This window comes from Notamacropus eugenii, chromosome 1 (genome assembly GCF_028372415.1).
Source record: "Notamacropus eugenii isolate mMacEug1 chromosome 1, mMacEug1.pri_v2, whole genome shotgun sequence".
Taxonomy (NCBI): domain Eukaryota; kingdom Metazoa; phylum Chordata; class Mammalia; order Diprotodontia; family Macropodidae; genus Notamacropus; species Notamacropus eugenii.
Window position 1 is genome coordinate 445,278,528 of NC_092872.1, and position 21,886 is coordinate 445,300,413.

General features: G+C 39.6%; 1 protein-coding gene across 8 annotated transcripts in view; it reads right to left on the reverse strand.

Annotated features, from left to right (window-relative positions):
• The window catches only part of DENND1A (DENN domain containing 1A), a 695,411-nt gene that overhangs the window by 76,839 nt on the left and 596,686 nt on the right, over positions 1–21,886 (reverse strand). For 7 of the 8 annotated variants that reach the window (XM_072631873.1, XM_072631875.1, XM_072631872.1 and 4 more), the window contains 2 exons: positions 20,927–20,983; positions 10,509–10,640 (listed from right to left, as the gene is read on the reverse strand). In XM_072631873.1, the coding sequence (XP_072487974.1) occupies positions 10,509–10,640; positions 20,927–20,983 (189 nt within the window). Of the gene's footprint in view, positions 1–5,981; positions 10,399–10,508; positions 10,641–20,926; positions 20,984–21,886 lie in introns of those variants that run through there. The other variant, XM_072631878.1, reaches the window with a different exon arrangement.

Below are 21,886 nucleotides of genomic sequence, written 5' to 3' on the forward strand. Positions count from 1 at the left end.
CGCTGCAGTGAGGGTCCAGTTGACTTTGTGTAATATAAATTTGTAGTGGACCCTGTCAGCAGTTTTGTGATTTTCTCCAGCTTTGTTCAGCAGCATATGAATAATAGTGAAGGCAGCAGATGGTAGAGTAATCCAAGGCTTCGGCATGGCAGCACAAGATCAGTAACAGGATAAAGGGGCAAGCGATTCAAGAAAAGAGGTCAGCGTAGAGCTCAATTGGCTTCCAAAGGGTCAAAATGGGGAAGGGAAGAAAGTGTAGCTACTGTAGGGGTAATAACCTGGAAAAATGAAGGATCAAGATATTGGAGGTGAGAGTGAGGACAAAGAACAGGGTTTGGGGTGGTAAGGGGGGAGAGAGAGAGAGAGAGAGAGAGAGAGAGAGAGAGAGAGAGAGAGAGAGAGAGAGAGAGGAGCTGATAATGATGACAGATTATCATAAGTGAATTTCAGAGTTCATGGAAACGGAATATTTGTGGGTGATGGCAAGATCAAGGGGATGGCTTCTTTGTGTAGCTGAGATGGGGTAGGACAGTAGATCATGTGAAATGAGTAAGGTAAGGAACTGGGAGGAATTTGAGGGAGTATCAGTATGTAGGATGAAGTCCACTAATATGAATGAGCACAAGAGTTAAGGAGAAAAGGAAGTCTGTGAGCCAGGCATTGAACTTATTGAGGAAAGAAGAGTATCTTGGATGTCAGTAGAGAAGAGCTACTAGAATTTTGATTGGGTGGTAGATATGGGTTGAGTGAAAGTAGAAGGTCCTGAGTGATGGTGGCAGAGGGTTGCCTAGGATGTGGTAGTGGGGAGCAAGGAGGATTCCAAGGAGTATCCTTCCACTACGATCAGTGAGTGGTGGGGTAGGATTGAAAGAGAACCAATGTTGTAAAGGGAAGCTGGGTGTTCACGAGGAAGCCAGGTCTCAGTGAGAGAGGATTTGGCAAACCTTCGAATGTCAGCTATTATTGCTAGGAGAAGAATAAGACTTATTCAGCTTGGTTTCAGATGGTGAAAGTAAGAGCTATGACCAGGGGGAGGAATAGTTGCAGAGAGTCAGATTTAGCCTCAATATAAGAAACAATTTTTCTATTAATTAGTGCTTTCCAAAAGTAGAAAAGGTTACCCTAGGAGCACCCCCACTATTGGAGTATTCAAGACATACCATTTGTCAGTTGTTTCAGAAGGGATTAATACTTCAGGTAAGCATCATACAAGATGACTCCTAAGGTCCTTTCCAAATCTGATATTCTATAAACTTCCTAAAAATCAGAGGTTCCCCCAAATTTAAGGGGGACTCATAAGGAAAACAGATGGAGACCACAGGAGAGAGAAGAGGAAAGATCCAGTCTGCCCATATGAGAAGAGAAGGAGAGATGCTTGGCTAGCAGGGCAGTGTGGCCATGAGGAAATAATCCTCAGCTTACAGAGACTTGGCTTGGCTTCCTGGATCTGTCTCTTATTAACTGTGTGACCTTGGGAACATCACTGCAGGGGGCTCTGGGGCAAAGATTCCTGGATCTGAAATCAGAAGCTTGGATTCCAACTCCTTCTTCCTTGTGACCCTGGGAAAGTTGCTTCCCCTCTTTAGATCTTAGCTTTCTCATCTGTAAAATGAGGTGGTTGGACAAGATTCTCTCTCAGGTCTTCCCCGCCCATGTTAAATCCTAGCATCCTATTGTGAAGTCTCAGTTTTCCCATCCCTAAAGTGGACACAGTAATAAAAACTTACATAGCACTTTAAGTCCTCTGAAACACCCTTCTTTCAACAAGTGTGTGAGGTTAAATAGCACAACCATTATCCCTACTATACAGAAAACGCAACTAAATATCAGAGATCAGTTAAAGAGTAGCAGAGTTGGGATTCAAACTAAGTCTGCAGTCATAAAGTCCCAGGACTCCTCCCACAATGAAGGGAGGGAGGGAGGAATCCTATTTATTGCATAGACACCATAGCCTGGGAGGTAGCTTTGGGCGTGGTCTGGCTGACTTGGGTTAGTGTCTTGACAATGACACTCTTTCTCCCGGTGTAAGGAATGTGTGGGCTGAAATTGATCTAACAATCTCTGTTCTAAAACGTCTCTGTCTCTGCCTCTCTCTTCTTCCCCATTATGGTATTGTAAAGGTTGCAACCCTCAGTTTTCTCATCTGCAAAATGGAGATCATAGAAATCTAGGCGAGAAGGTAGGTTAGGGTAAGCTACCTATACCTTTTGATCCTAAGTCCTGTGTTTTTCCCACTAAGCCACAAGGAGTTTAACAAGTGTTTAAGAGCAATAGAAATGCATGGCTCGTTATCCTAATTCCTCATTTACATAATGCTTTATGGATATAAACACCCTTATATCCATTAACTTCTAACACAAAGTTACAGAGCTCCCTAAATCGGGAGACTCTAGAAGCGCCTGTCACAAGATAAATATCAATCTTGTTTGAAATTACTGCAAAGTAGATGAAATGTTTAATTAACACCTTCACTCACAGAATACTTCAAGGACTGGGCAGAAAGAAACTCATTTTCATAGAGTGCTATAAACCTGGAGGGGGGCCATTCTGCTTCTGTTGTTGTCTCAGACAAAGAGGCAGTATGGTGGAGTGGCTCAAGAACTGATGCTCTTATCAGGAGTCAGTAGGCACAGGTTCAAGTCCTCACTCTGGCCACTACTAACTCATTGTGTGACTATGGACAAGTCAATTGTCCCTCTAAGATTTAGTTTCTTCAATGAGGACACTGGGTAAAATGACCTCTAGAGCCTCTTCTAGCTTTAACATATAATATAGGTTCTAACAATGTAGGTTCTAAGAAGTTTTAAGGCTTCTTTCAGTATCAACAGTTCTATGTTCTAATACCTCTCCTCTAATTCCATTTAAGATTTATATAGTGCAGTACTATATACTATGGCATTTGTTCCTCATAAAGTAGGTAGTACAAAATATGATTACCTATATCTTCTTGAGATCGAAACTGAGCTTCAGAGAAGTCATGTGACTTGCCTACAGTCACAGAACTATGTCAGCTGAAATTCAAACTCAGGCTCATTAGCATCCAGTCCAGTGTGCTTGCCACACTTTAGACCACTTGGAAGACTCTCTCAGACTCAACATTGTGTTCTACATTATAACAATTTATATTCTAATATCTAGTTCAGCTCTATCATTCTGTGCATTAAGAGTCTGTGGTCAGTTTCAATATACTTGTCCTCTGCTATCTTCAATCCATGATGAATGAAGAATAAGTGGTTTGGGTTTCAAAGCAATTGCTAGTTGAATCTTGAGTTTCCTTTGGCTAGAAACATTTCAAATAAAGTCTACCAAATACAGTATCAGGAAGATATTTCTGATTTCGACTGTTGTTGGCTAGGATATTTAGGTTTCTTCATTTCAATGAAAACAGACAAAAGATATCTACAAAGTTAACAAAACACATTTCAGCAAACACTGAATCTTTAATCAAAATCTCTTGAATTTTCAACTCAGCACTTGTGAAGTTCCTGAATCTCATTTCTCTTCTTCTATTGGCAGTTTCTTTTTTCCCCTAAATCTAAGGCTATGTTTAGAGGCAAGCTTCTTTGATTGTTAACTTTGGTTTCCATCAGATAACTGCCTAAAGGACAACGTGACTAGACAATGAAAAGGCCAACCATGGCCCATCAACTTGACCTTCTTGAAAAGTAATAATACCTTCTGCTTTTATCTCTTTACAGTCCTGTTAGGTAGTAATTTCAAGTACTACTCTCCTCAGTTTACAGATGAGGACACTGAGAATCAGTGACTTACCCACAGTCACATAATTAGTAAAGGTCAATCCTTTCTGTTATACCACACTGACTCTCAAGGGGCAATGACAAAAACACAGCCAAGTAGAGAAAGAGCTGCAGAATTAGAGCTGGAAGGTACTTTAGAAGTTATCAAGATCTAGCCAATGCCCTTATTTTCCTGGTGAAGAAATGGAGACCCAGAGATGTTAAGAGATTTTCACAACAGCACAAAAGCAGTAAATATCAATGCTGGGTTGGAGCCTATGTCTTCTGACTTCAAATCCACAGCTCTTTTCAAATGTACCACAATGCTTCCCTATCACTGATCTTCTGTTTGAAAATCTGCTTCTCATCTAGTAATAAAAATGTACCTAAGGGAAAATAAGATTTGAGTGTAATTCCTATGATTACAAAGGTGTTTCTAGGAGAAGACAAAAATCCAGATTTATGACTACCCAGGACTAGAAATTCTGCCATTAGAGGGATTATTTGCTATTTTTTTCCTCCATTCGAGCAAAAAGAAATACAAACATGGTGACAAAACTAGTAGGGCACTTAGCACTTGATGAAATGAACTAATAACTTTAAAGTTTTTTTTTTTTATAAACTGCTTTCTTCACAATAATTTTGACAGGCTATTAGTATGAGTTTATAGATGAAGAAAGGGAGGCTGAATCACTTGCTTATAGCTACACATTTAGGAAATGCTGGCACAGAGATATGAACACAGGTTTCCCAGCTCCAAGTTTGTGCTTTCTCCTCCTCACTACAAAGTGCTCTCTGTTTGAATCACTAAGATCCAGTAATTTTATAAAACTTCACAGAATCACTAAATGCCAGAGCTGGAGATTTTAGAATAGACAATATTAGGATACAGGATGCTAGAGTTAGGAAAGATCTTAGAATACAGACTGAAAGCACTTTAGAATAAAGAATCTTAGAAGGGTAGAAGTAGAAAGGACCTCAAAATCTTTTAGTTCAACCTCTTCCTTTTACAAATGAGGAAAGCAAAGTCCAGAGAAGGGTTATAATTTGGTTAAGGTCAGATAATGAGTTGCAGCAGGGTGGAGGACTAGGATTCAGATTTCTTTACTCCTAGTTCACTGGTCTCTCCACTGCACATGAGCCTTTGGCTTCCCTACTTTCAAATGGGAAAAGGTTTAAAAAGGGGCATTCTTGGTAGCTGAAACAGCCACCAAATATGAGCCTAGATGGCTTGGTTTGTAGCATATAACAGTGTTACAAAGTGAAGAAGTGCTACAAAAATGAAGAAATTCCTCATCCAATACAGTCTGCATTTGGGAAGTATTCAAACCAACTGCCATCCTAAGTTTCTGGGAACCACTGGAATCTTTGGCTTTGGCTCCAACTCACTCCACTGGTGCATTATTTCAATTCTGGAACTTTATACTAAATAGCTTAAAGAATGTTCTTTTAGTTTGGGGGGAAAAGAGGTACCTTTCAACACAAGCCCTTTGGAATCCATCAGGGTGGAAAGCAAGAGATTCATTTGTCCACAGATCAATCAGTTAAGCGAGAATGCAAAGCAGAAGGACCCTGGGGCCATTTCCCATGATCCTCGATATGATTCTTTATTTCTGTTTTCTGCCTCCTAACAGGAGGACTGGTAATAGCAAGTAAAATTCCTAACTGAGGCACACGTCCTTGATGGTATTAATCTAGACCAGAATCTGAAACCCATACTCTGACTTGATCCATCATGATGGATGGGAAGAGATTTGAACAACGCAAGTTACTCTACTAATCATGCTATGTATGACCTTGGGCAGGTAATTCCCTCTTCTTTGAACTAGTTTCCTCAACTATCATCAGGGCTAAAAGAACATAGGGCACAAACTGTCAGAGGTACAAGGAACCTTAGAATGTTTGAATAAGAATATTAAAGCTACAAGAGACCTCAAAATATTGAAATGGTAGTCCATAAAATATTAGAGTTGAAAAGGAGATTTTTGGATAGGATTATCTGCTAGATAATTAACACATCCTGCATCCTTCTCCCACACTCCCCATTGCTTTTGCTTAGGCAAATTTATTCCCTTTGTCCCAAATTCTCCACCCCTATCACTGACAGCACTCAACCTTCAAGACCCAACTCCAATGCTACCACCTCTCTGAAGCCTACCTGGATTCATCCAGCTTAAAGTGATCTCTCCCTCATCTGATCATGCAACCCTCTGTGCTTCTCTTATAAACCCACATCATACTATAATCTTTCTCTTTTGTGTCCAAGTCTCATCTCCTCACTAGAATAAAAATTCCTTGATGATGGGGCAATGTTTTATTTATCTTTGAATTCTTCCCTTCTCAGAGCATAGGGCACTCACTGCATATAACAAGAGCTTCATAAATGTTTCCTGAATGAATGAAATTACATCTTTTTTTGCCATACACACAGGAATATAATTAAAACTCTCAGGGAAACACAAGCATTTTTAGAATCACAGAATCTGAAACCTTGATGTTTCTGAGCTCCATGGCCCTGCCTGTACTACACGGGTGCTTACGAATAATTTACCATGATACTGTGTATTTAAGAAATGGCTGAATAATGAAGACTGTCACAACTGTGAGCAGACTGGAGAGGGCCAGAAGCTAACGTGCAGGGTGAGCCACAAAGAGTTAAAATGAAGGGGTTTAATGCCTTCCCTAGACCATCCCCCCTTTAGCTAATCTGTCATGTAATGAAGAAAAGCTCCCAGCACAGGACAGCTAGCTGCCGGCTCACTTACAGCTAACTGATTAAGAATGTTCAACCGACGGCAGACTGTAGACCTTCCCTGGTGAAAATAAATAGACTGTATGCAAATGTGTTTGTCACTTTGACAGCATGTCTCAATTAAGGCATCTCGTTGCTGTGGTAGGCTCCAGCGCTGCAGCTGTACAGGGGAGCCCACTGCATTACTGATACTTGGGGCTTGACCCTCATCCACATGCATGCATTTTAAAAATTTCTGTCTTCCCCTAGCACACTTGCATAATGTTGGCAGACACGTGAAGCCAATCACAGATGAGAAAAAAGACACTTTTATCCTCCCTAGTTTACAGACCTGTGAAGGCACAAACAGCTCTTATTTCAACAGTTTGGGGTGACTTTTTAATTGTTTATTTGACTCCCCCTCCCCCTCTTATCTATTCTATTTATCTATCCATCCATCCATCCATCTATCCATCCACACACATAGAGGCACATGTACATTCAGACACCTGCTATCTACATTTATGTACATACAGAAACACACATTTATTCTCTATTTATTGGAAAAGGACGTTAAAACAGTCCTTCATTCTCAACAAAATAGGAGAAAGATTTCTTTACTTTTAACACTAGGAAATTTTTCAACCTCTGTGTCATATTTTCAAAAATGCATCTGCCCAGAAGGGGAGTGTGTGTGTGTGTGGGGGGGGGGGGGGCCTGTGTACGCGCGCGCGTGCAGAAAGAGGGACAAAGCCTACTGGGGAAAGAGCCCCCCTCCCCCACACCTTCCCTGCCTGGGGCTGCCATCATAGATATACTATGTGCCCAAAGCTTTCATTGTTAGCAACGGTAGTGACAGTCATTCAGGTTGGTTCCAACTTTGAGCTAATGTCCAGAGGGAAGGTGGGGGAGGGAGGGAAGAAGGATTTTTCAGAAGTAGGAGGGTATGGGGAAGTAGAAATGATGTCATTCTGAGGTGATCTTTAACCAGATCTTTTCTTTTTGTAGTGAATATTCCCCTTTTAAGTTTTAAAGCAAAAAAATAAAATAAAATAGCAAAACCAAAAAAACCATAAAGATAAGGCAACATGACTATTTCAAACCAAGCATTAGATGGATGAGAAAAATCTATCTGCAAACTTGCCACCTGAACTAATAACCTATGGCAAATAAAACATTTTTTATTGTAAGATTCTTAAGTGTTTTAAGGCTGAAATAAAACTGAAATAAAAATACCTTAAAGACCACTTCATTAAATGAAATAATTTAGTGAAACTTCCTTCAAAATTATTTCTGTGTGGTACTACAATGGAAAAAGCACTGGATTTAGAATCAAACAACCTGAAATCAAATTTTAGCCCTAATATAGTCCATATGATTTTAGGTAAATAATTTAACTTGAGACTCAGTTTTTTCATCTGTAAAATGGTGTTGGCCTAGATGATTTCTAAAGTCCTTTCCAGCTTTTGATCTAATAGTTAATTTATGATTATTATTTAGCAAATTTGGCTTTAAGTTAACTTCAGTTTTATTTTGCCCTCAGGAATACTGCACTGAGGGAAACCTCCCAACAAAACCTTGCACATATGCTTGCTTATTCCATTGAACTTCAGTAATTGATTCCCTCAAAGTAGGTCCATCAGTGAAAGTATTTTGTATGGAGATGATTTGCTTATGTAAAATTGAAAATTTTTTGCACAAAATCAGTGCAATTAGAATTAGAATGAAAACAGTGGGAAAATTTTTTTGCAGCAAATCTGTTGGATAAAGATCTGTTATCAAGAATATAGAATAGATACAGATATATGAGAACAAGAGCCATTCCATAATACATAAGTGGTCAGAGGAAATGAATAGGGAGTTCAAAAGAAGAAAAGTGACAACCATAAGAAAAAATGCTCCAAATGATTGATAATAACAGTGATAATAACTGTGAGAAGAAAGTCACACTAATACACTGCTGGTGGAGCAGTAAATTGGTTCAATCATTCCATTCTAACAAGCAATTAGGAACTATACTCAGAAAGTCACCCCTTTGACCCAGAAGAACCACTACGAAGCAGATAGCCCAAAGAGATGAAAGAGAGAAAAGACAATAAGTACAAGAATGTTTTATAGCACTATTTTATATTGTAGCCCAGATTTACAAACACAAATGGGGTGCATATCAACTGGGTAGTGGTTAAACAAACTATGGGATAAGGATGTAATAGAATATTATCGTGCCATAAGAAATGATGAAAGGGACAGATGCAGAAATAGCTGGGAGAACTTGTATGAGCTGATGTAGAGTGAAGTGAATAGAACCAGTAGAATAATTTATAAAACAACCTAGAAAAACTTAATGATTCTGATGAATGCAATGACCAGTCATGACTCCAGAGGTGTGATGAAGACTTAGTCATGCATGTCACCCCTTGATAGAGAGGTGATATAATGGAGGAAGAGAAGGAGCTACATTTTCAGACATGGTCAGTGTATGGATTTATTATTCTTGATTATGCTTATTTGTCATTTGAGAGAATTATAGTTTGGGGGTGGGTTGGGGAGGGTGTAGGAGGTAGTGATAGTGATTCAAAGAAAAAGAAAGAGCATCAATGAAACATTTACAAAATATTCAGAAGAGAGCAGAAGAAAGTTCAAAAGGGGACAAAGACAAGGAGGATAGTTTTGGTATTCCCGTATTAAAATTTATACATATTGCAAAAAGTCTCTGAGCTGCTTAAAGCACATTTCACATACTCTTTTTCTGTTCTTCTTTACACAGGCAAATGTTCGTTTTGTTGATGTTAATCAAAATCCTAATAAAAAACTAAACTTAAAAAGGAAGAATGTGTATATGTGGGGAGAGGGCAGTTTGTTCTAGTAAGAGTCATTTTTATGCACACCTAGGAAGATGCATTGCTGAGGGAAGCAGACTAATACTGGGTTAGGTGGGAGGACAGAGGGGTGAATATTAAAACTGCTGGAATTCAATCCGAGGTATCTTTGATGACCATCTCCAGTTTTTCTCTGGCAACAGACCAGAGTATCACAGTTTGTTTTGATGTGGCTGGTTATTTGTTCAACAAATTTGTTTCATGCTTACTCTGCTAGGCAATAGGTAGTTGTGTCTGGATGGTAGGGGGAAGTATATAAAGAGGTTCCTATTTCATGCAGCTCAGTCTAACAGACTAACAAGACACCAATACATAAAATATTAGTAATGTATTAGTAACATTCTTCTGACACAGTGTTGGTTGTGTCCATATGCTGTTGGATTTGTCTTACCCTATCCCCCATTCTCTGTCAATGGTATCTTGAGAAGACTGGTTTATTAACACTCCACTTTATCAAAGGAATCGTTTTACATTTGCTCTGAAAAGAATTTCAGAGACAAAATACCTAATTCAATCAAAGGAACTGATGAAGAACAGACAAGATTCCTTCTTTGCACAAAAGCATGATCATAGTGAGAAACTGACAAAGAGAAGTTAATTTTTTATGTCATGGTACCATGTTTAACTTTGGAAAGACATTCAACAAAAAGACAGTTTTCCCAACACTTATAATAGATGAAAATACTTCTGGATTGCCTGCATCAGAACATGGATGTTTACCCTGTAGAGAATGACTTCTGATATGGATTTTCTGGGAGTATATTAATAAAGAACAACCAAATTGATTTTCTTAAAGCCAAAGTTTGCTGCCTTTTACGTGGGGATACAGAGAGGGAGCCTACCATGCTAAAAGGTTCTAATGAGTTGGTTCACTTTCAGGTAGTGAGAGCAGAAGCTGTTGGATTTAATGAGTTCATAGAAGAGTCAAAAAAGTTGACCGCCATGGCCATGATGCTTTGCTTCCAAATTCTGAGAATTTCTTTAGTGAGATTTTGAAACAGAAAAATACTTTTGAATACTTGAAGTTGAAAGCAGCTTTCACTGGAGAAAACTGTCATGGAAAAAAAGTTCTGAAAATCAAGCTGAATTGTAGACAGGCTAGTTAATATTTCTGAATAGTCTATTTTGGAAGAATTGTAAAAGAAAGGTTCTTGTGCATACCTGCCCAAAGTGCACGGTGATGGGCCTCCTGTCTTCTCGGAGTTTGGAATCCTTTGTTTCAGCCAATGGTGAAGGAGCAGCCTTTGGCAAAGCATCTTCTGTGGCTGGGCTACAGCCATTTTCAGCAATATCCTGTGAGGTAGAAAAAGGTCAGTGATGCTACCTTTGGCATACACAGGACTAAATATATAAAACACAGGAGGACAGGAGGTTTCATGGTGAATGGAAAACTGTACTAGAAATCAGGAAACTTGGATTTTCTCAGCTCTGCCACTAAGAGGTGTTGGGTAAGTCATTTCCGACATCTAAGCCTCAATTTCTCCATCTATAAAGTGAGGCAGTTGCCCTAGATCAGGGGTGGGGAACCTGTGGCCTCAAGGCCTATGCCCTCTAGGTTCTCCACTCCTGCCCTAGATGATCTCTAATGTCCCTTTAAATTCTGATAATCTGTATTCTAGGATCTCATCAATTCAACTATCTTATGTTGTATGTCCTAATATTTGGTGTTTGAAGGCTCTTTCCAACTATTTACATCTATTTTATATTATGTTCATTAATGTACACGTACCTTCTCCCTAGCTAGGAGGTGAACATTGAGCCCTTCTCGTAGCAAGTGCTCAATAAACATTTATTGAACTGAACTGCAAGTTTTCTTTGGGAATAGATGCTGCTGAATTGAAAACCTAAACTTTATGTACCTCTGCAGCATTTGGTAACAATAGTGAGAGAATGACATATAGCTCTGCAAGGTTGACTGAAGGTTGGCTACTAAAAGACCCTGCTTTGATCAGATGACCCCTGACATAGCCCCTCCAGTTTTAGACTTGGTAAGGTACAATAATGAGACACGTAAGCTGATAGCCAATTAGAAATGGGGTTTTTGGACATAGGCTGACCTAAAGTACTTAGGTCAAATAAAACAAAGAGGTGGATGGGCTCTGTCTGCTCCAGAGAACAAGAAGAGATCTTTTTTAGATCCAGATGGTGACATGCAACGCTTCCCAGGCAGGGACAAAGTGAGGATGTGTGTGTATGAATGTGTGTGTGTAGTGCTAATGGGGAGGGTAAGCAAAAGAAGCAAGGCAATTATTAAAATGATCTAGAAAAAATAATTTTTGTGAGTGGACCAAGTGAATTTTTTGAATAAAAACTTAATTAATAGTGCAGGGTACTACGTATGGGACAATATATTGTGAAAAGAGAAATATGTAAGAAGATGGTGGTCATAAAAAGTGGATCACAAAACTGTAGAATACCCAAAACGGAAGGGGGTGAAGGGAAAGGGAAAGGAATAAGCATCCCCAAGGCACTCTGCTCAGCACCTAAAAGCTATTATCTCATTTGATCCTTGGCGAAGCAGGTGCTATTACTATCTTTGTTTTACATGTGAGGCAAGCTGTCCAGAGCCACGCAGCTGGTAAGTGTCTGAGGCCAGGTTTGAACTCAGATGTTCCTGATTCTGTGCCTAACACTTTATTCACTGTACTACTGGCTGCCTCACTCTGCCACCAGGGACTTGAGAATGAAGAATGTAAGAACATAGAGCATGAAAGGACAGAACTGGAAGGGAACATGGAACACTGGCGATAGAACGTCTTTCAGTTCTAACATCTCATAACTAACATCTTATATTTTAAGGTCCTTGTTAGGTTTAATGTCCACAGGATCATAGCTTTCTATGTTTTAAGATGTTTTTCTACTGATTTCATCAGTAACTTACAGTTTTGGAGAGTTGTTAGGGGCTGACAGACCTTGAACAGGAGTCATTATGACTCCAAGGCTGGGTCTCTCAATGTAAGATCTCTTAGAGCATTGATAGTCTACGTTCCAATGTTTTATCCAGTTCTAACATTCTATGTCTTAGTGTAATAGTCTAAAGCTTTTTTTTTTCCAGTTGACATTTTATGTTCTATGTTCTAATAGTGGATGTTCTAATTCCCTTCCAGGTCTAATTAAACTCAATTAAAAATACTCATTAAGTGCCTAATATGTGCCAAGAACAAGCATGATCTCTGGGGATATGAAGCCAAAACCAAACATTCTCTGTTTTATGTTCTAAGGTTATTTATAATTCCAAAGTTCTGCCATATGTTCTCTGTATGAGGTCCTGTGCAAGAATATGTGTGTGACATAAAGATAATGACAGAGTCCTTGCCCTCAGTGGAGGACAATCGAGTAGAAGTGAGTACATAATACAGCTCTAATGCAACACTCTATTCTCTCATTGGTCTCATTAGTTCCCATGCATTCAAGTACAACCTCTGTGCAGATGTCTCCCAAATCTATATTGTCTTTTGAGTTCCAGATCTACATCTCCACTTGCCTACTAGACAGCAACACCAGGATATTCAACAGGCACTTCAAACTCTATGTTTGAGCAGAACTCATTGAGTTTCCCCCTAAAACCACTCCTCTCTCTAATATTATTTCTGTTGAGTGCAGTGCCTTGTCCTCATCAGGTAGGTAACCTCAGACTCCTCCTTGGTCCTTCACTCTTATGTACTCCATACAGAATTAATGACCACAAAGTCTCTTGATCGACCTCCTTAACATCTCTTTTATCTGACACCTCCTTCTCATTCATCTCTTGTCTTAAGGGCAAGACATTCTAATGGGACAGTAAACAGTAGTAGTTATTTGCATAGTAAGTAATTATGTAAATATAAGATACAATACAGAGAGAGAGAGAGAGAGAGAGAGAGAGAGAGAGAGAGAGAGAGAGAGAGAGAGAGAGAGAGAGAATGGGAGGTAATTTCAGAGAGAAGACATTAGCAGGGGTGGGTAATAGGTGAAAGAGGGAGAATCAAGAGAGGCCTCCTGAAAGCAGGAGACACAACTTGATTTGAGTCTTGAAGGAAGTCAGGGAAGAGGCACAGGTAAGGAGGGAGAATATTCCAGCAGCTGGGGTGGAGAAGGTTGCGTGTGAAAAAACAGAAAGTCAGATCTGGATTGTAGAGCACAAGGATAGGAAAGAGTAAGAAGGTTGGAGAAGTAGGAAGGGGCTAGACTGCAAAAGGCTTTCGATGTTGAACAGAAGCTTCTGTATTTGATCTTAGAAGTAATCGAGAGTCACTTGCTTACACAGTAGGGAGATTATTAGACCTACACCTTTGAAACAATTGGAGGATGGGTAGAGATGAGAGACAGGGAGACCACATGGGAGGTTATTGTAATGGGTCAGGTGAGGGGGATGAGGGCATGTACAAGGGTGGTCGCTGTGTAAGTGGAGAGAAGAGGACAGATAGATGAAATGCTGTGAAGACAAAAATGACAAGATCTCACTACAGAATGAACACATGGGGTGAAAGGGAATGCGTGAGCATGGGGCACTGGGACAATGGCAGTGTCCTCAACAGTAAGAGGAAAGAGCCTTCCTTGCCTGGATTATTGCCTTCTACTTGGTCTCCCCTCTCCTCTTTCCCTTTCATAATGTATTCTATGCACAGCTGCCAAATAGATATTCCTAAAGCACAGATCTGACCATCACTTCCTTGTTCAGGACACCTGAGTTCTTGTTCTTGTCACAGTTCAGTAGAAACTGCTCTGTCATTTAAAGCCCTTTGTCATCTTGCTCAAGCCTATCTTTCAAGGCTGGTTTTCCATTACTACTCTTCATTTATACTATGTTCTGGTCAAGTACTGGCCTCCTCAATATTTCATATATTAGCATTCTATCTCCCATGTCTGCCATGGCACTGGCTGTTCCCTGTACCTAGAACTCTCTTTTCACCTATATCTCTTGGAACCCATAACTCTATTCACAGCTCAGTTAAAGTGCCACTTCCAAAAGATCTTCCTTAATTCCTCCAGTTACTAGTATCTCCCAATCATCTTTTATTTATTTTATATGCATACTATATTAACTTATCTGTGAACACACTTATATCTGTAGTAGGATGTAAACTCCATGAGGGCAGGAGCTGTCTCATTTCTGTTTTTGTATTCTCAATACCCACTTCATTGGCTGGTATACAGTAGGCATTTAGTTGCGAAGAATTCCCATACTTGAGGTTTTGTATTACTCACACCTGAGAACTAGAGCCAGGGGTCAAAGGGAAAATATTTTTGGCTCCAAGTTTGTTATCTATAATGTAGGAGAAAGTTTCATAATCCATAGCAGCCAGGGAACCCCCTCAGCATATCTGACCCAGATTTCTCATGGGTGGTTTCACTCCTCTCCCTCTCTCTCGCCTGCACTGAGAGAGGCCCTTTCTTTTGCTAGCCTAACACATCTACAACCAAGGTGCTTGAAGAAAAGAAATGCAAATTAGGAAATGAATATTGATATCCCCAATTGAGAGCAATGTTGGAATTTCCTTGATTGAGCCAGAGCAAGATTTTTAATGCATTTAGAGGGAGGAACTGACAGCTGTGTGACAAAGTGTGAACATGGTTATTCTATACAGTGCATACCTACAGCTTATACACACATACACACACAAACACACACATACACACACATACAATGTAAACTCTCCCACAGAACCAAAGATCAGTAGACTCTCTCACTTCCAGCATACAGAGACAAAATCAAGGACAGGAAATAAAAATCTTTGCTAATGGAAACAGCAAATTTGCTTCCATAATGCCAAAGGTACCAGGGAAATTCATAGTCTTCTAGTGCTTTCTAGGCAAAAAAGTGTTAGCACAGTCATGCTATATGAACTCTGATTTCACATTAATTTTTACAATGCCTTGATCAGCTGTGAAAGCGTTGCTAGCTAGCACTATTTTAAAGATGGTATGACTGAGGCACCAAGAGAGAAAGTGACTTGCATAATAATGTCTCACAGCTAGAAAGGGGTGGAACAGGGACTTGAACCCAGTTCTTCTGATCCTTAATTTCATGGTTTTTTTTTTAAGTCACAAGACCAGGTAATGGTGGATCCTAGTCTTGCCTAATCATCTTTTATTTATTTTACATGCATACTATATTTACTTATCTATGACTATATTGTATACCTGTAGTAGAATGTAAATTCCATGAAGATAGGGAATGTCTGGATCATGGGCTCCCAGGATCATGGGGTTTAGAATGATCATGTCATAATGTAAAAAGCTCTGGACTTGGAGTTAGGAGATAGGGATTTGCATTTTGGCTTAGATATTTACTAGCTGTGTGACCCTGGGAATGTCACAACTTCTCTGGATCTGAAATTTCCTCATCAGTCAAAAGGGGAGGATTAATTTTGCCCATATCTATCTCACAGAGCTACTGTAAAGGGAAGGGCTTTGTAACTATAAAAGTACCACTGGTCTATGAGATGATGATTATAAGAAACAGAAAGGAAAGTTGAGATCATCTAGCCTAACCCCTACATTTTACAGATGAAGAAACTGAGGCCCAGAGAAGGGAATTAACTGGCCAAACTCACATTTGTAATAGTTATGTGTGAATTCAGGTCTTGTGATTCCAAATTCAGTAGTCTTTTCCTTGGAGAATTCATATTGGTAAGAAACTTGAGAAACATTATGAACATTGGAAAGCTTTTGATCAGAGCTTAACTCTTCTTTAACATGGTGTGCAGGAAATGAAGTCAGAGGACCTGGATGTGAATACTGGTTTCCCCACTTAATACCTGTGTGCTCCTGGGCAAGTCATTCAGTTTGCTCATCTACAAAATGAGAGGGTTGGACTAGATGACCTCTGAGGTTCCTCCTAGCTCTAAATCTATGATCCCATCAATGCTCTTTTTTAGCCACATGACCAGGAAGTGGCAGAATGGGGCCTTGAACCCTGGATCCAGGATCCAAATTGCAATTGATATGCCTCGGTTGCACTTTAGAAAGAGGACTATTATGTTGAAACTTTCAAAAGAGCTGTGATCTGTGCTCATTAAACTGAATTATGTCAATTTTACCAGACAGAAAAAAAATTCTATCTCAAGAATTACACTCCAGGCTAGAAACGCTGTCTAATGTGAACCTATTTTAACAGCCATCTCTGGGGGAGGGGCAACATTTGTGGGGACCAGCAGTACATTAAAAAATGGGGCACCAGAAGGGCAATGACACCAGATACCTCACAGGGGCTCTGCACACAGGGAATATATTTGGTTTTAATCTGCAAGCCCAGGTACTCAGCGCTACATAAGGCTAGGCGATGATTCAGAGGTGCTGAATTCTCCCTCCTGAAAGTCAAGGAAGGTATTTCAGGCATTTTTTCTTAATTCTGTGCAGTTAGCCTTCAAAGGAGGCCAAGTAACAGAAGAACTCAACCATCTTGCTACGCTGATGGAGAGAAATAAGTCACCCATCCTTATTATTAGTTTGGGGTTGAAGTACAGGAGGTGTGAAATAAAGCCATGCCACAGTGTCTGTTAACAATTATTTGCTATCAGTCACAGGGATCCTCTGAAAACTTCCATTTCAGTTGCTTTGAAATACGGACAGAAATTGGGCCTCCATTCAATCTCCACTATCCTATTAAAGACGGACCTTCCATACACCATGATGACCTCTCAATAGGTCAGCCCCGCATTTCACATTTGCAATTCAAACCCAAGGCTGAAGCCCAGGAAGGGCAAACTGGGCTCTTGATTATATTGAAGAGGTCATCATTGCTATGCAGAGTGGCAGGAGGCAGATCTCCAGCTTGGTGCATCTTAAAATTATATCATTGTCAGGATTTGTATTGCTGTTCAGAACTGTATCATGCATGGTTCGTGTTCATTACACTGATCGGAATGGTATCACTGTTTGGAAATTGTAACATTGTTAGGAAAGGTATCATTGTTCAGAACTATATCTTGATTAAAATATTGTTATTCACAATAGTTTAATTGTTTGAAATTGCACCATAGTTCAGAATTGTATTACCTCTTCAATATCACTGTTAAGAATTGTTCTGAACAATAGTTTGAAACTGCTTTAATTCTATGACGAAATCTGAACAGGGGATATTTGGCTTAGACATTTCCTGGGCTCCACATGGATGTGTTGCCATACAAAAGGGAAAAAGAAAGGCAAGAAAATATTTTCAGCTGCAGTGAATAAGGTCAGGCAGAGCAAAGCCTTAAATTGGCCCAGGAAAGAGAGTAGAAAAACACTGCAGTAGATCCAAATTCTGTACCCACTGAACAATGCCAGAGTTTCAATTACAAAACAGCTCTGCTACTAAAAACTGTAAAATATCAAGTCTGCAAAAATCTGTAAAAGCAAGGGAGGGGAAGTGAAAATTGAAAAAGGTACACTAATGGATCTGTCAACAGTCCAATGGTGACAAGACACATTTCTATAAAATGTCCGATGGTTAGTGAAACGGGTTTCACCATTTATAGTGCCTGATATGTACTGACACTCTCTCTAGAACATTATCTCCCCAAACGAATCTTGAAATAACTTGGAGGGGGGAGTGGAAGAGGGAAAGGAATGGAGTGGGGCCTTACTCAATGTACTGTTTGCAATGTGGGCTTGGGAGGGGTGGATTTTTAAAAGGGAGATCCATCCTCTTTAAACAAGTTATTTTTCCCTTGTCCTCTACAACAATAAAAAAGCTCTATGAGCAATACTGGCTATTAATAGAAATGTGAAATAATACTAACAATGGATCTATAAGGTCTTCTTGTACATTTAGGAATAGCTGGAAGACATTTTACTGTCTTTTTTTTTTTTTTAATAGAATGGCCAATCAGAATTTCCTTGGGCCTGGGCTTTTTCCACTTGGTGGTATTTATTCTGCACAAGAAGAATATTCTAGGGAAAGCAACATATCTTTTATGATTTTAGGTAATAGTGTAATGCCAGTGACAGCCAAAGAGCTAGCTGGTGAGGAAGAAAAAATTGCTAGAAGTAAGAAATTTACCCTTATTTTACATCTTCGAACAAATTCAACTGTCAGTCACCAAAATGGGAGGTGTGTATGTGGGTGTGGGGGGAGAGCACACAGGCTGATTGAAAATAACAGGCAAATGATATATTCCATTTCCTTCTCTCTCTGCCCCCAATTTCTAACAGTGATAGGCTACGCTTAAGAGTCTCTGCATTTTTATCCCTGGCTTCTAAATTTCAAGACTATAAATCTGGCCGCTAAAAAATTCATTTTCAACTGAAGCAAAGACCATAAGCTTTCAGTCAGAGAGAGGTGACCTTCCAATTAAATGGAAGAAATCAATTTATTTGATTGTTCCAAGGTAATTAGAGGCCTTTTTGACTTAAAACTTTAAACTGGTTTCCATCTAAAACAACTAAGATTCTAAATAAAATTGAAGCCTGATGAGGACATTGATTGAATGGAGTAGCCCATTTCATGTATGGGCAATGAAATAGTATAACTGTTCACATCTCTACAGTATTTTATAATGCCATCACATGCATTTCCTCATTTTAAAATTCTTTAAAAATTGTCTTTTTTTATTATATTTTCTCATTTGAGCCTTATAATAGCCCTAGGAATCCACAGTATATTATCCCCATTTTGCAGATTAGGAAACTGAAGCTCAAAAAATGGAAGTAATTTTCTCAAGATTACAGAGTATAACTTGTCTTTTGCCCCCAAGCCCAGTGTTTTATGACATCATGTCTGGCTTCTAATAAATCAGCCCAAAGAGAAGTTTTAAAAATGAAGACTGCTCCTATATTCAGCAGTAAGAACACACAATTTGCTTTGCAATGGGGTCAGGATACAGTTAGATTCAAAAAACCAATATTCTTCTTTCACTCTAACCTCAAAATTATCTATGGGAACACATTTTTCCAAATCAGATAGGCTAAGGCTATTAAAAAGCATGAAAGCATCAATCCTGAGTCAACACTTTATCTTTCCTTCATATCATCACTGGACAAATCTTTCAAGTCATTCCTGTGCTCAAAAATCTTCAGTGGCTCCCCATTGTCCACAAAACAAGGTTCAAGCTCTTCTGCCTGACATTCAAGGCCATGTATAATCTGGTAATAAACTGCTTTTCCAGGCTTATTCCACATTCCTCTACCTTGGACAATTGACAGTTTCACCATGCTGACCTCTCTCTGTAGCTCAAGCACATCCCACATGTTCTTGCCTGAACTATTCTTTATGCTTGAAATGCCTTTCCTTGAATTCCTGCCATCTTGTAAAGATGAACGCAAGGACCACCTCCTCCAGGATTCCTTGTTGGTAATGACCGTGCTCCTCAGATTTCATGCAGTACTTTGTAATTCTCAAAAGTACCTACATAGTACTGTGTATTAGTGCTGCACTGAGAGTCACCTCACCTTTAGACTGTGAGCACCCTGAAAGCAGGGATCACGTTTTATCTCAACTTTGCATCTTTCTCAATGTCTCACACATACTCCGCTCACTAGACGCTCACTAAGGTTTGCAGAGAGCTTTACACATGTCATCTCATTTGATCCTCACAATAATCCTGTGAGGTAGATGCCACTATTATTCTCACTTCTGTATTAAGAAATTTGAGGGTCTAGAAGGGTAACTGATTTGTCCAGGGTCACACAGCTAATAAATAGCTAAGTGAGGATCTGAACTCAGGTATTTCTGCCCAGGTCCAGTACTCTGAGGTACTACCTCACTGCCACTTATGTATTCATTTTTGGTAAATATTTGTGGAATTGAATTAAACTAATTTTAAAGCACCCTTTACATGCATGTTGACATTATCAAGTGTAAGACAGTCTAGCTGTTAGGACACACGGGGGTCTAATAAGCACCATTTCGAAACCTCAGAGATCTTACATACCTTATGGTTTGGGGGATCAAGGCACAGAATCAGGAAGGCCAAACTCAGGGCATATAGTGGTGGAGTAATAAGAGCTAGGACCAGAACTTAGGTCTCTTAGTTTAGTACTTTAATGTTACATCATATTATCCCTTTATTTTCATGTAGTTCTATCACTGGGAAAGAACACACATAGTCTTTCTACTCTGTCTTCCCTCTTACTTCTCTTAATAACAACACAAAAGGAAGGTTTTCTAATTTAATCCACCATGGTGAGGTCATTCAGGGAACAAACTGAAATAGCTACCCCAAACCCACCATGTGTGTTTCTGGATGTCACATGTGTTAATGATATCTATACTCCAAATGCCAGTGTTACTTTGCCCAAGGGGTCATTGGGACAGTGTCTGGGTAGGCACCTGGGCCCCAGACAGCATGGTTACCGTAGGTAGAAGAAGCCAATTTCCATATGTGCCTGCCCTTTGTTACCTAGACACCACGGAGTAGGCCAGGGACAGACTGACAGCAGGAACTCTGAACTTCCTTGCTTTTGTAGGCTTAAGCCAAAGTCTTAATGTTATCTGAAGACAGTTTTTTGTCTGTGAATATTTATAACAGTGTGAAAAATCCGGGACAGCTGGTAATGCATTTTGAAGTGTGCTAACAACACTGTATCAAACAGCTCTCTATTGATCACATAATGCTTTTTGTGGCTAAGCATTTCATACACAGGGCTTATACATTTTGAATAAGAACTTCAAGTACCTTTTGCTTCAAGCGGTTTTTCACCTCTTTTATTCCCAGTTTTGCATGATCTTTTGCCTGCATGAAAAATTAATTTAAGTTAAAAATCCCTTTCTGTTTCCAGCAGCGACTGCTTGATTTTGGTCCACCATGAACCACCTTCTCTGATTACTAGGAACAGGGAAAGGGAAAAATGGGATGATCAGGTGAAAACATAATGGTTAAAAAAACAAATACAGAGCTCAAAGGTTAAGGGAAAAAAAATCCCTTCAAGACACTGCAAAGATTTTGTTTTCTATGGTTTGACAGCACAAAAATACCTCCCCCCCCAACTAATAATCCATCCTCCCCTCCCCCTCTACCAAAGCTCAGCTCCTTTTGCTCTAATTATTTATCTCAGCTGCCTAGGGACAGCTCTCTGTAACAGGGGACCTACAGGATTCTGCAGGACTACAATGCCAGTGAAATTTCACCAAGTTAGAGCTGACAATCCCACACTGTCATTGGTGGCAAGCTGGGGCAGTTACCTCAACAACCGAGGCAGGGTTGTTTTCCAGAAATTTATAACGGCAGAGATGCTTAGGCTTTTGCCTTCATGTCATTTTTTACCTTGGTATGGTTAAAATAGGCAATCAGGGCTCACGTTAAAACCACCACAATTTCAGCCACTCACTAGGCACCAAAAGGATGAATGAAATTAGGTGGGTATCAATCACCCAAGCAAGAGAGAGGGACTGCCAGGGGAAAGGTCTGAGCCTCACAAGAGATGTGAAGATCATGAATCTAAGTGAGTCTCCAATTTCCATCTGGCTGAGGGATACTAGACTCTGAAACAACACAGTTCTTACCGTGCTATAAAAAGCCAGAAGGTGAAAAGGAATATAGTAGACTTGATTCCATAATTAGTAGCCTTCAATACCTTGCAAAATAACTTCTTCATTTTGAAAAAGTAAAATAAAAAATTAGACGTGGAAAAAGGTT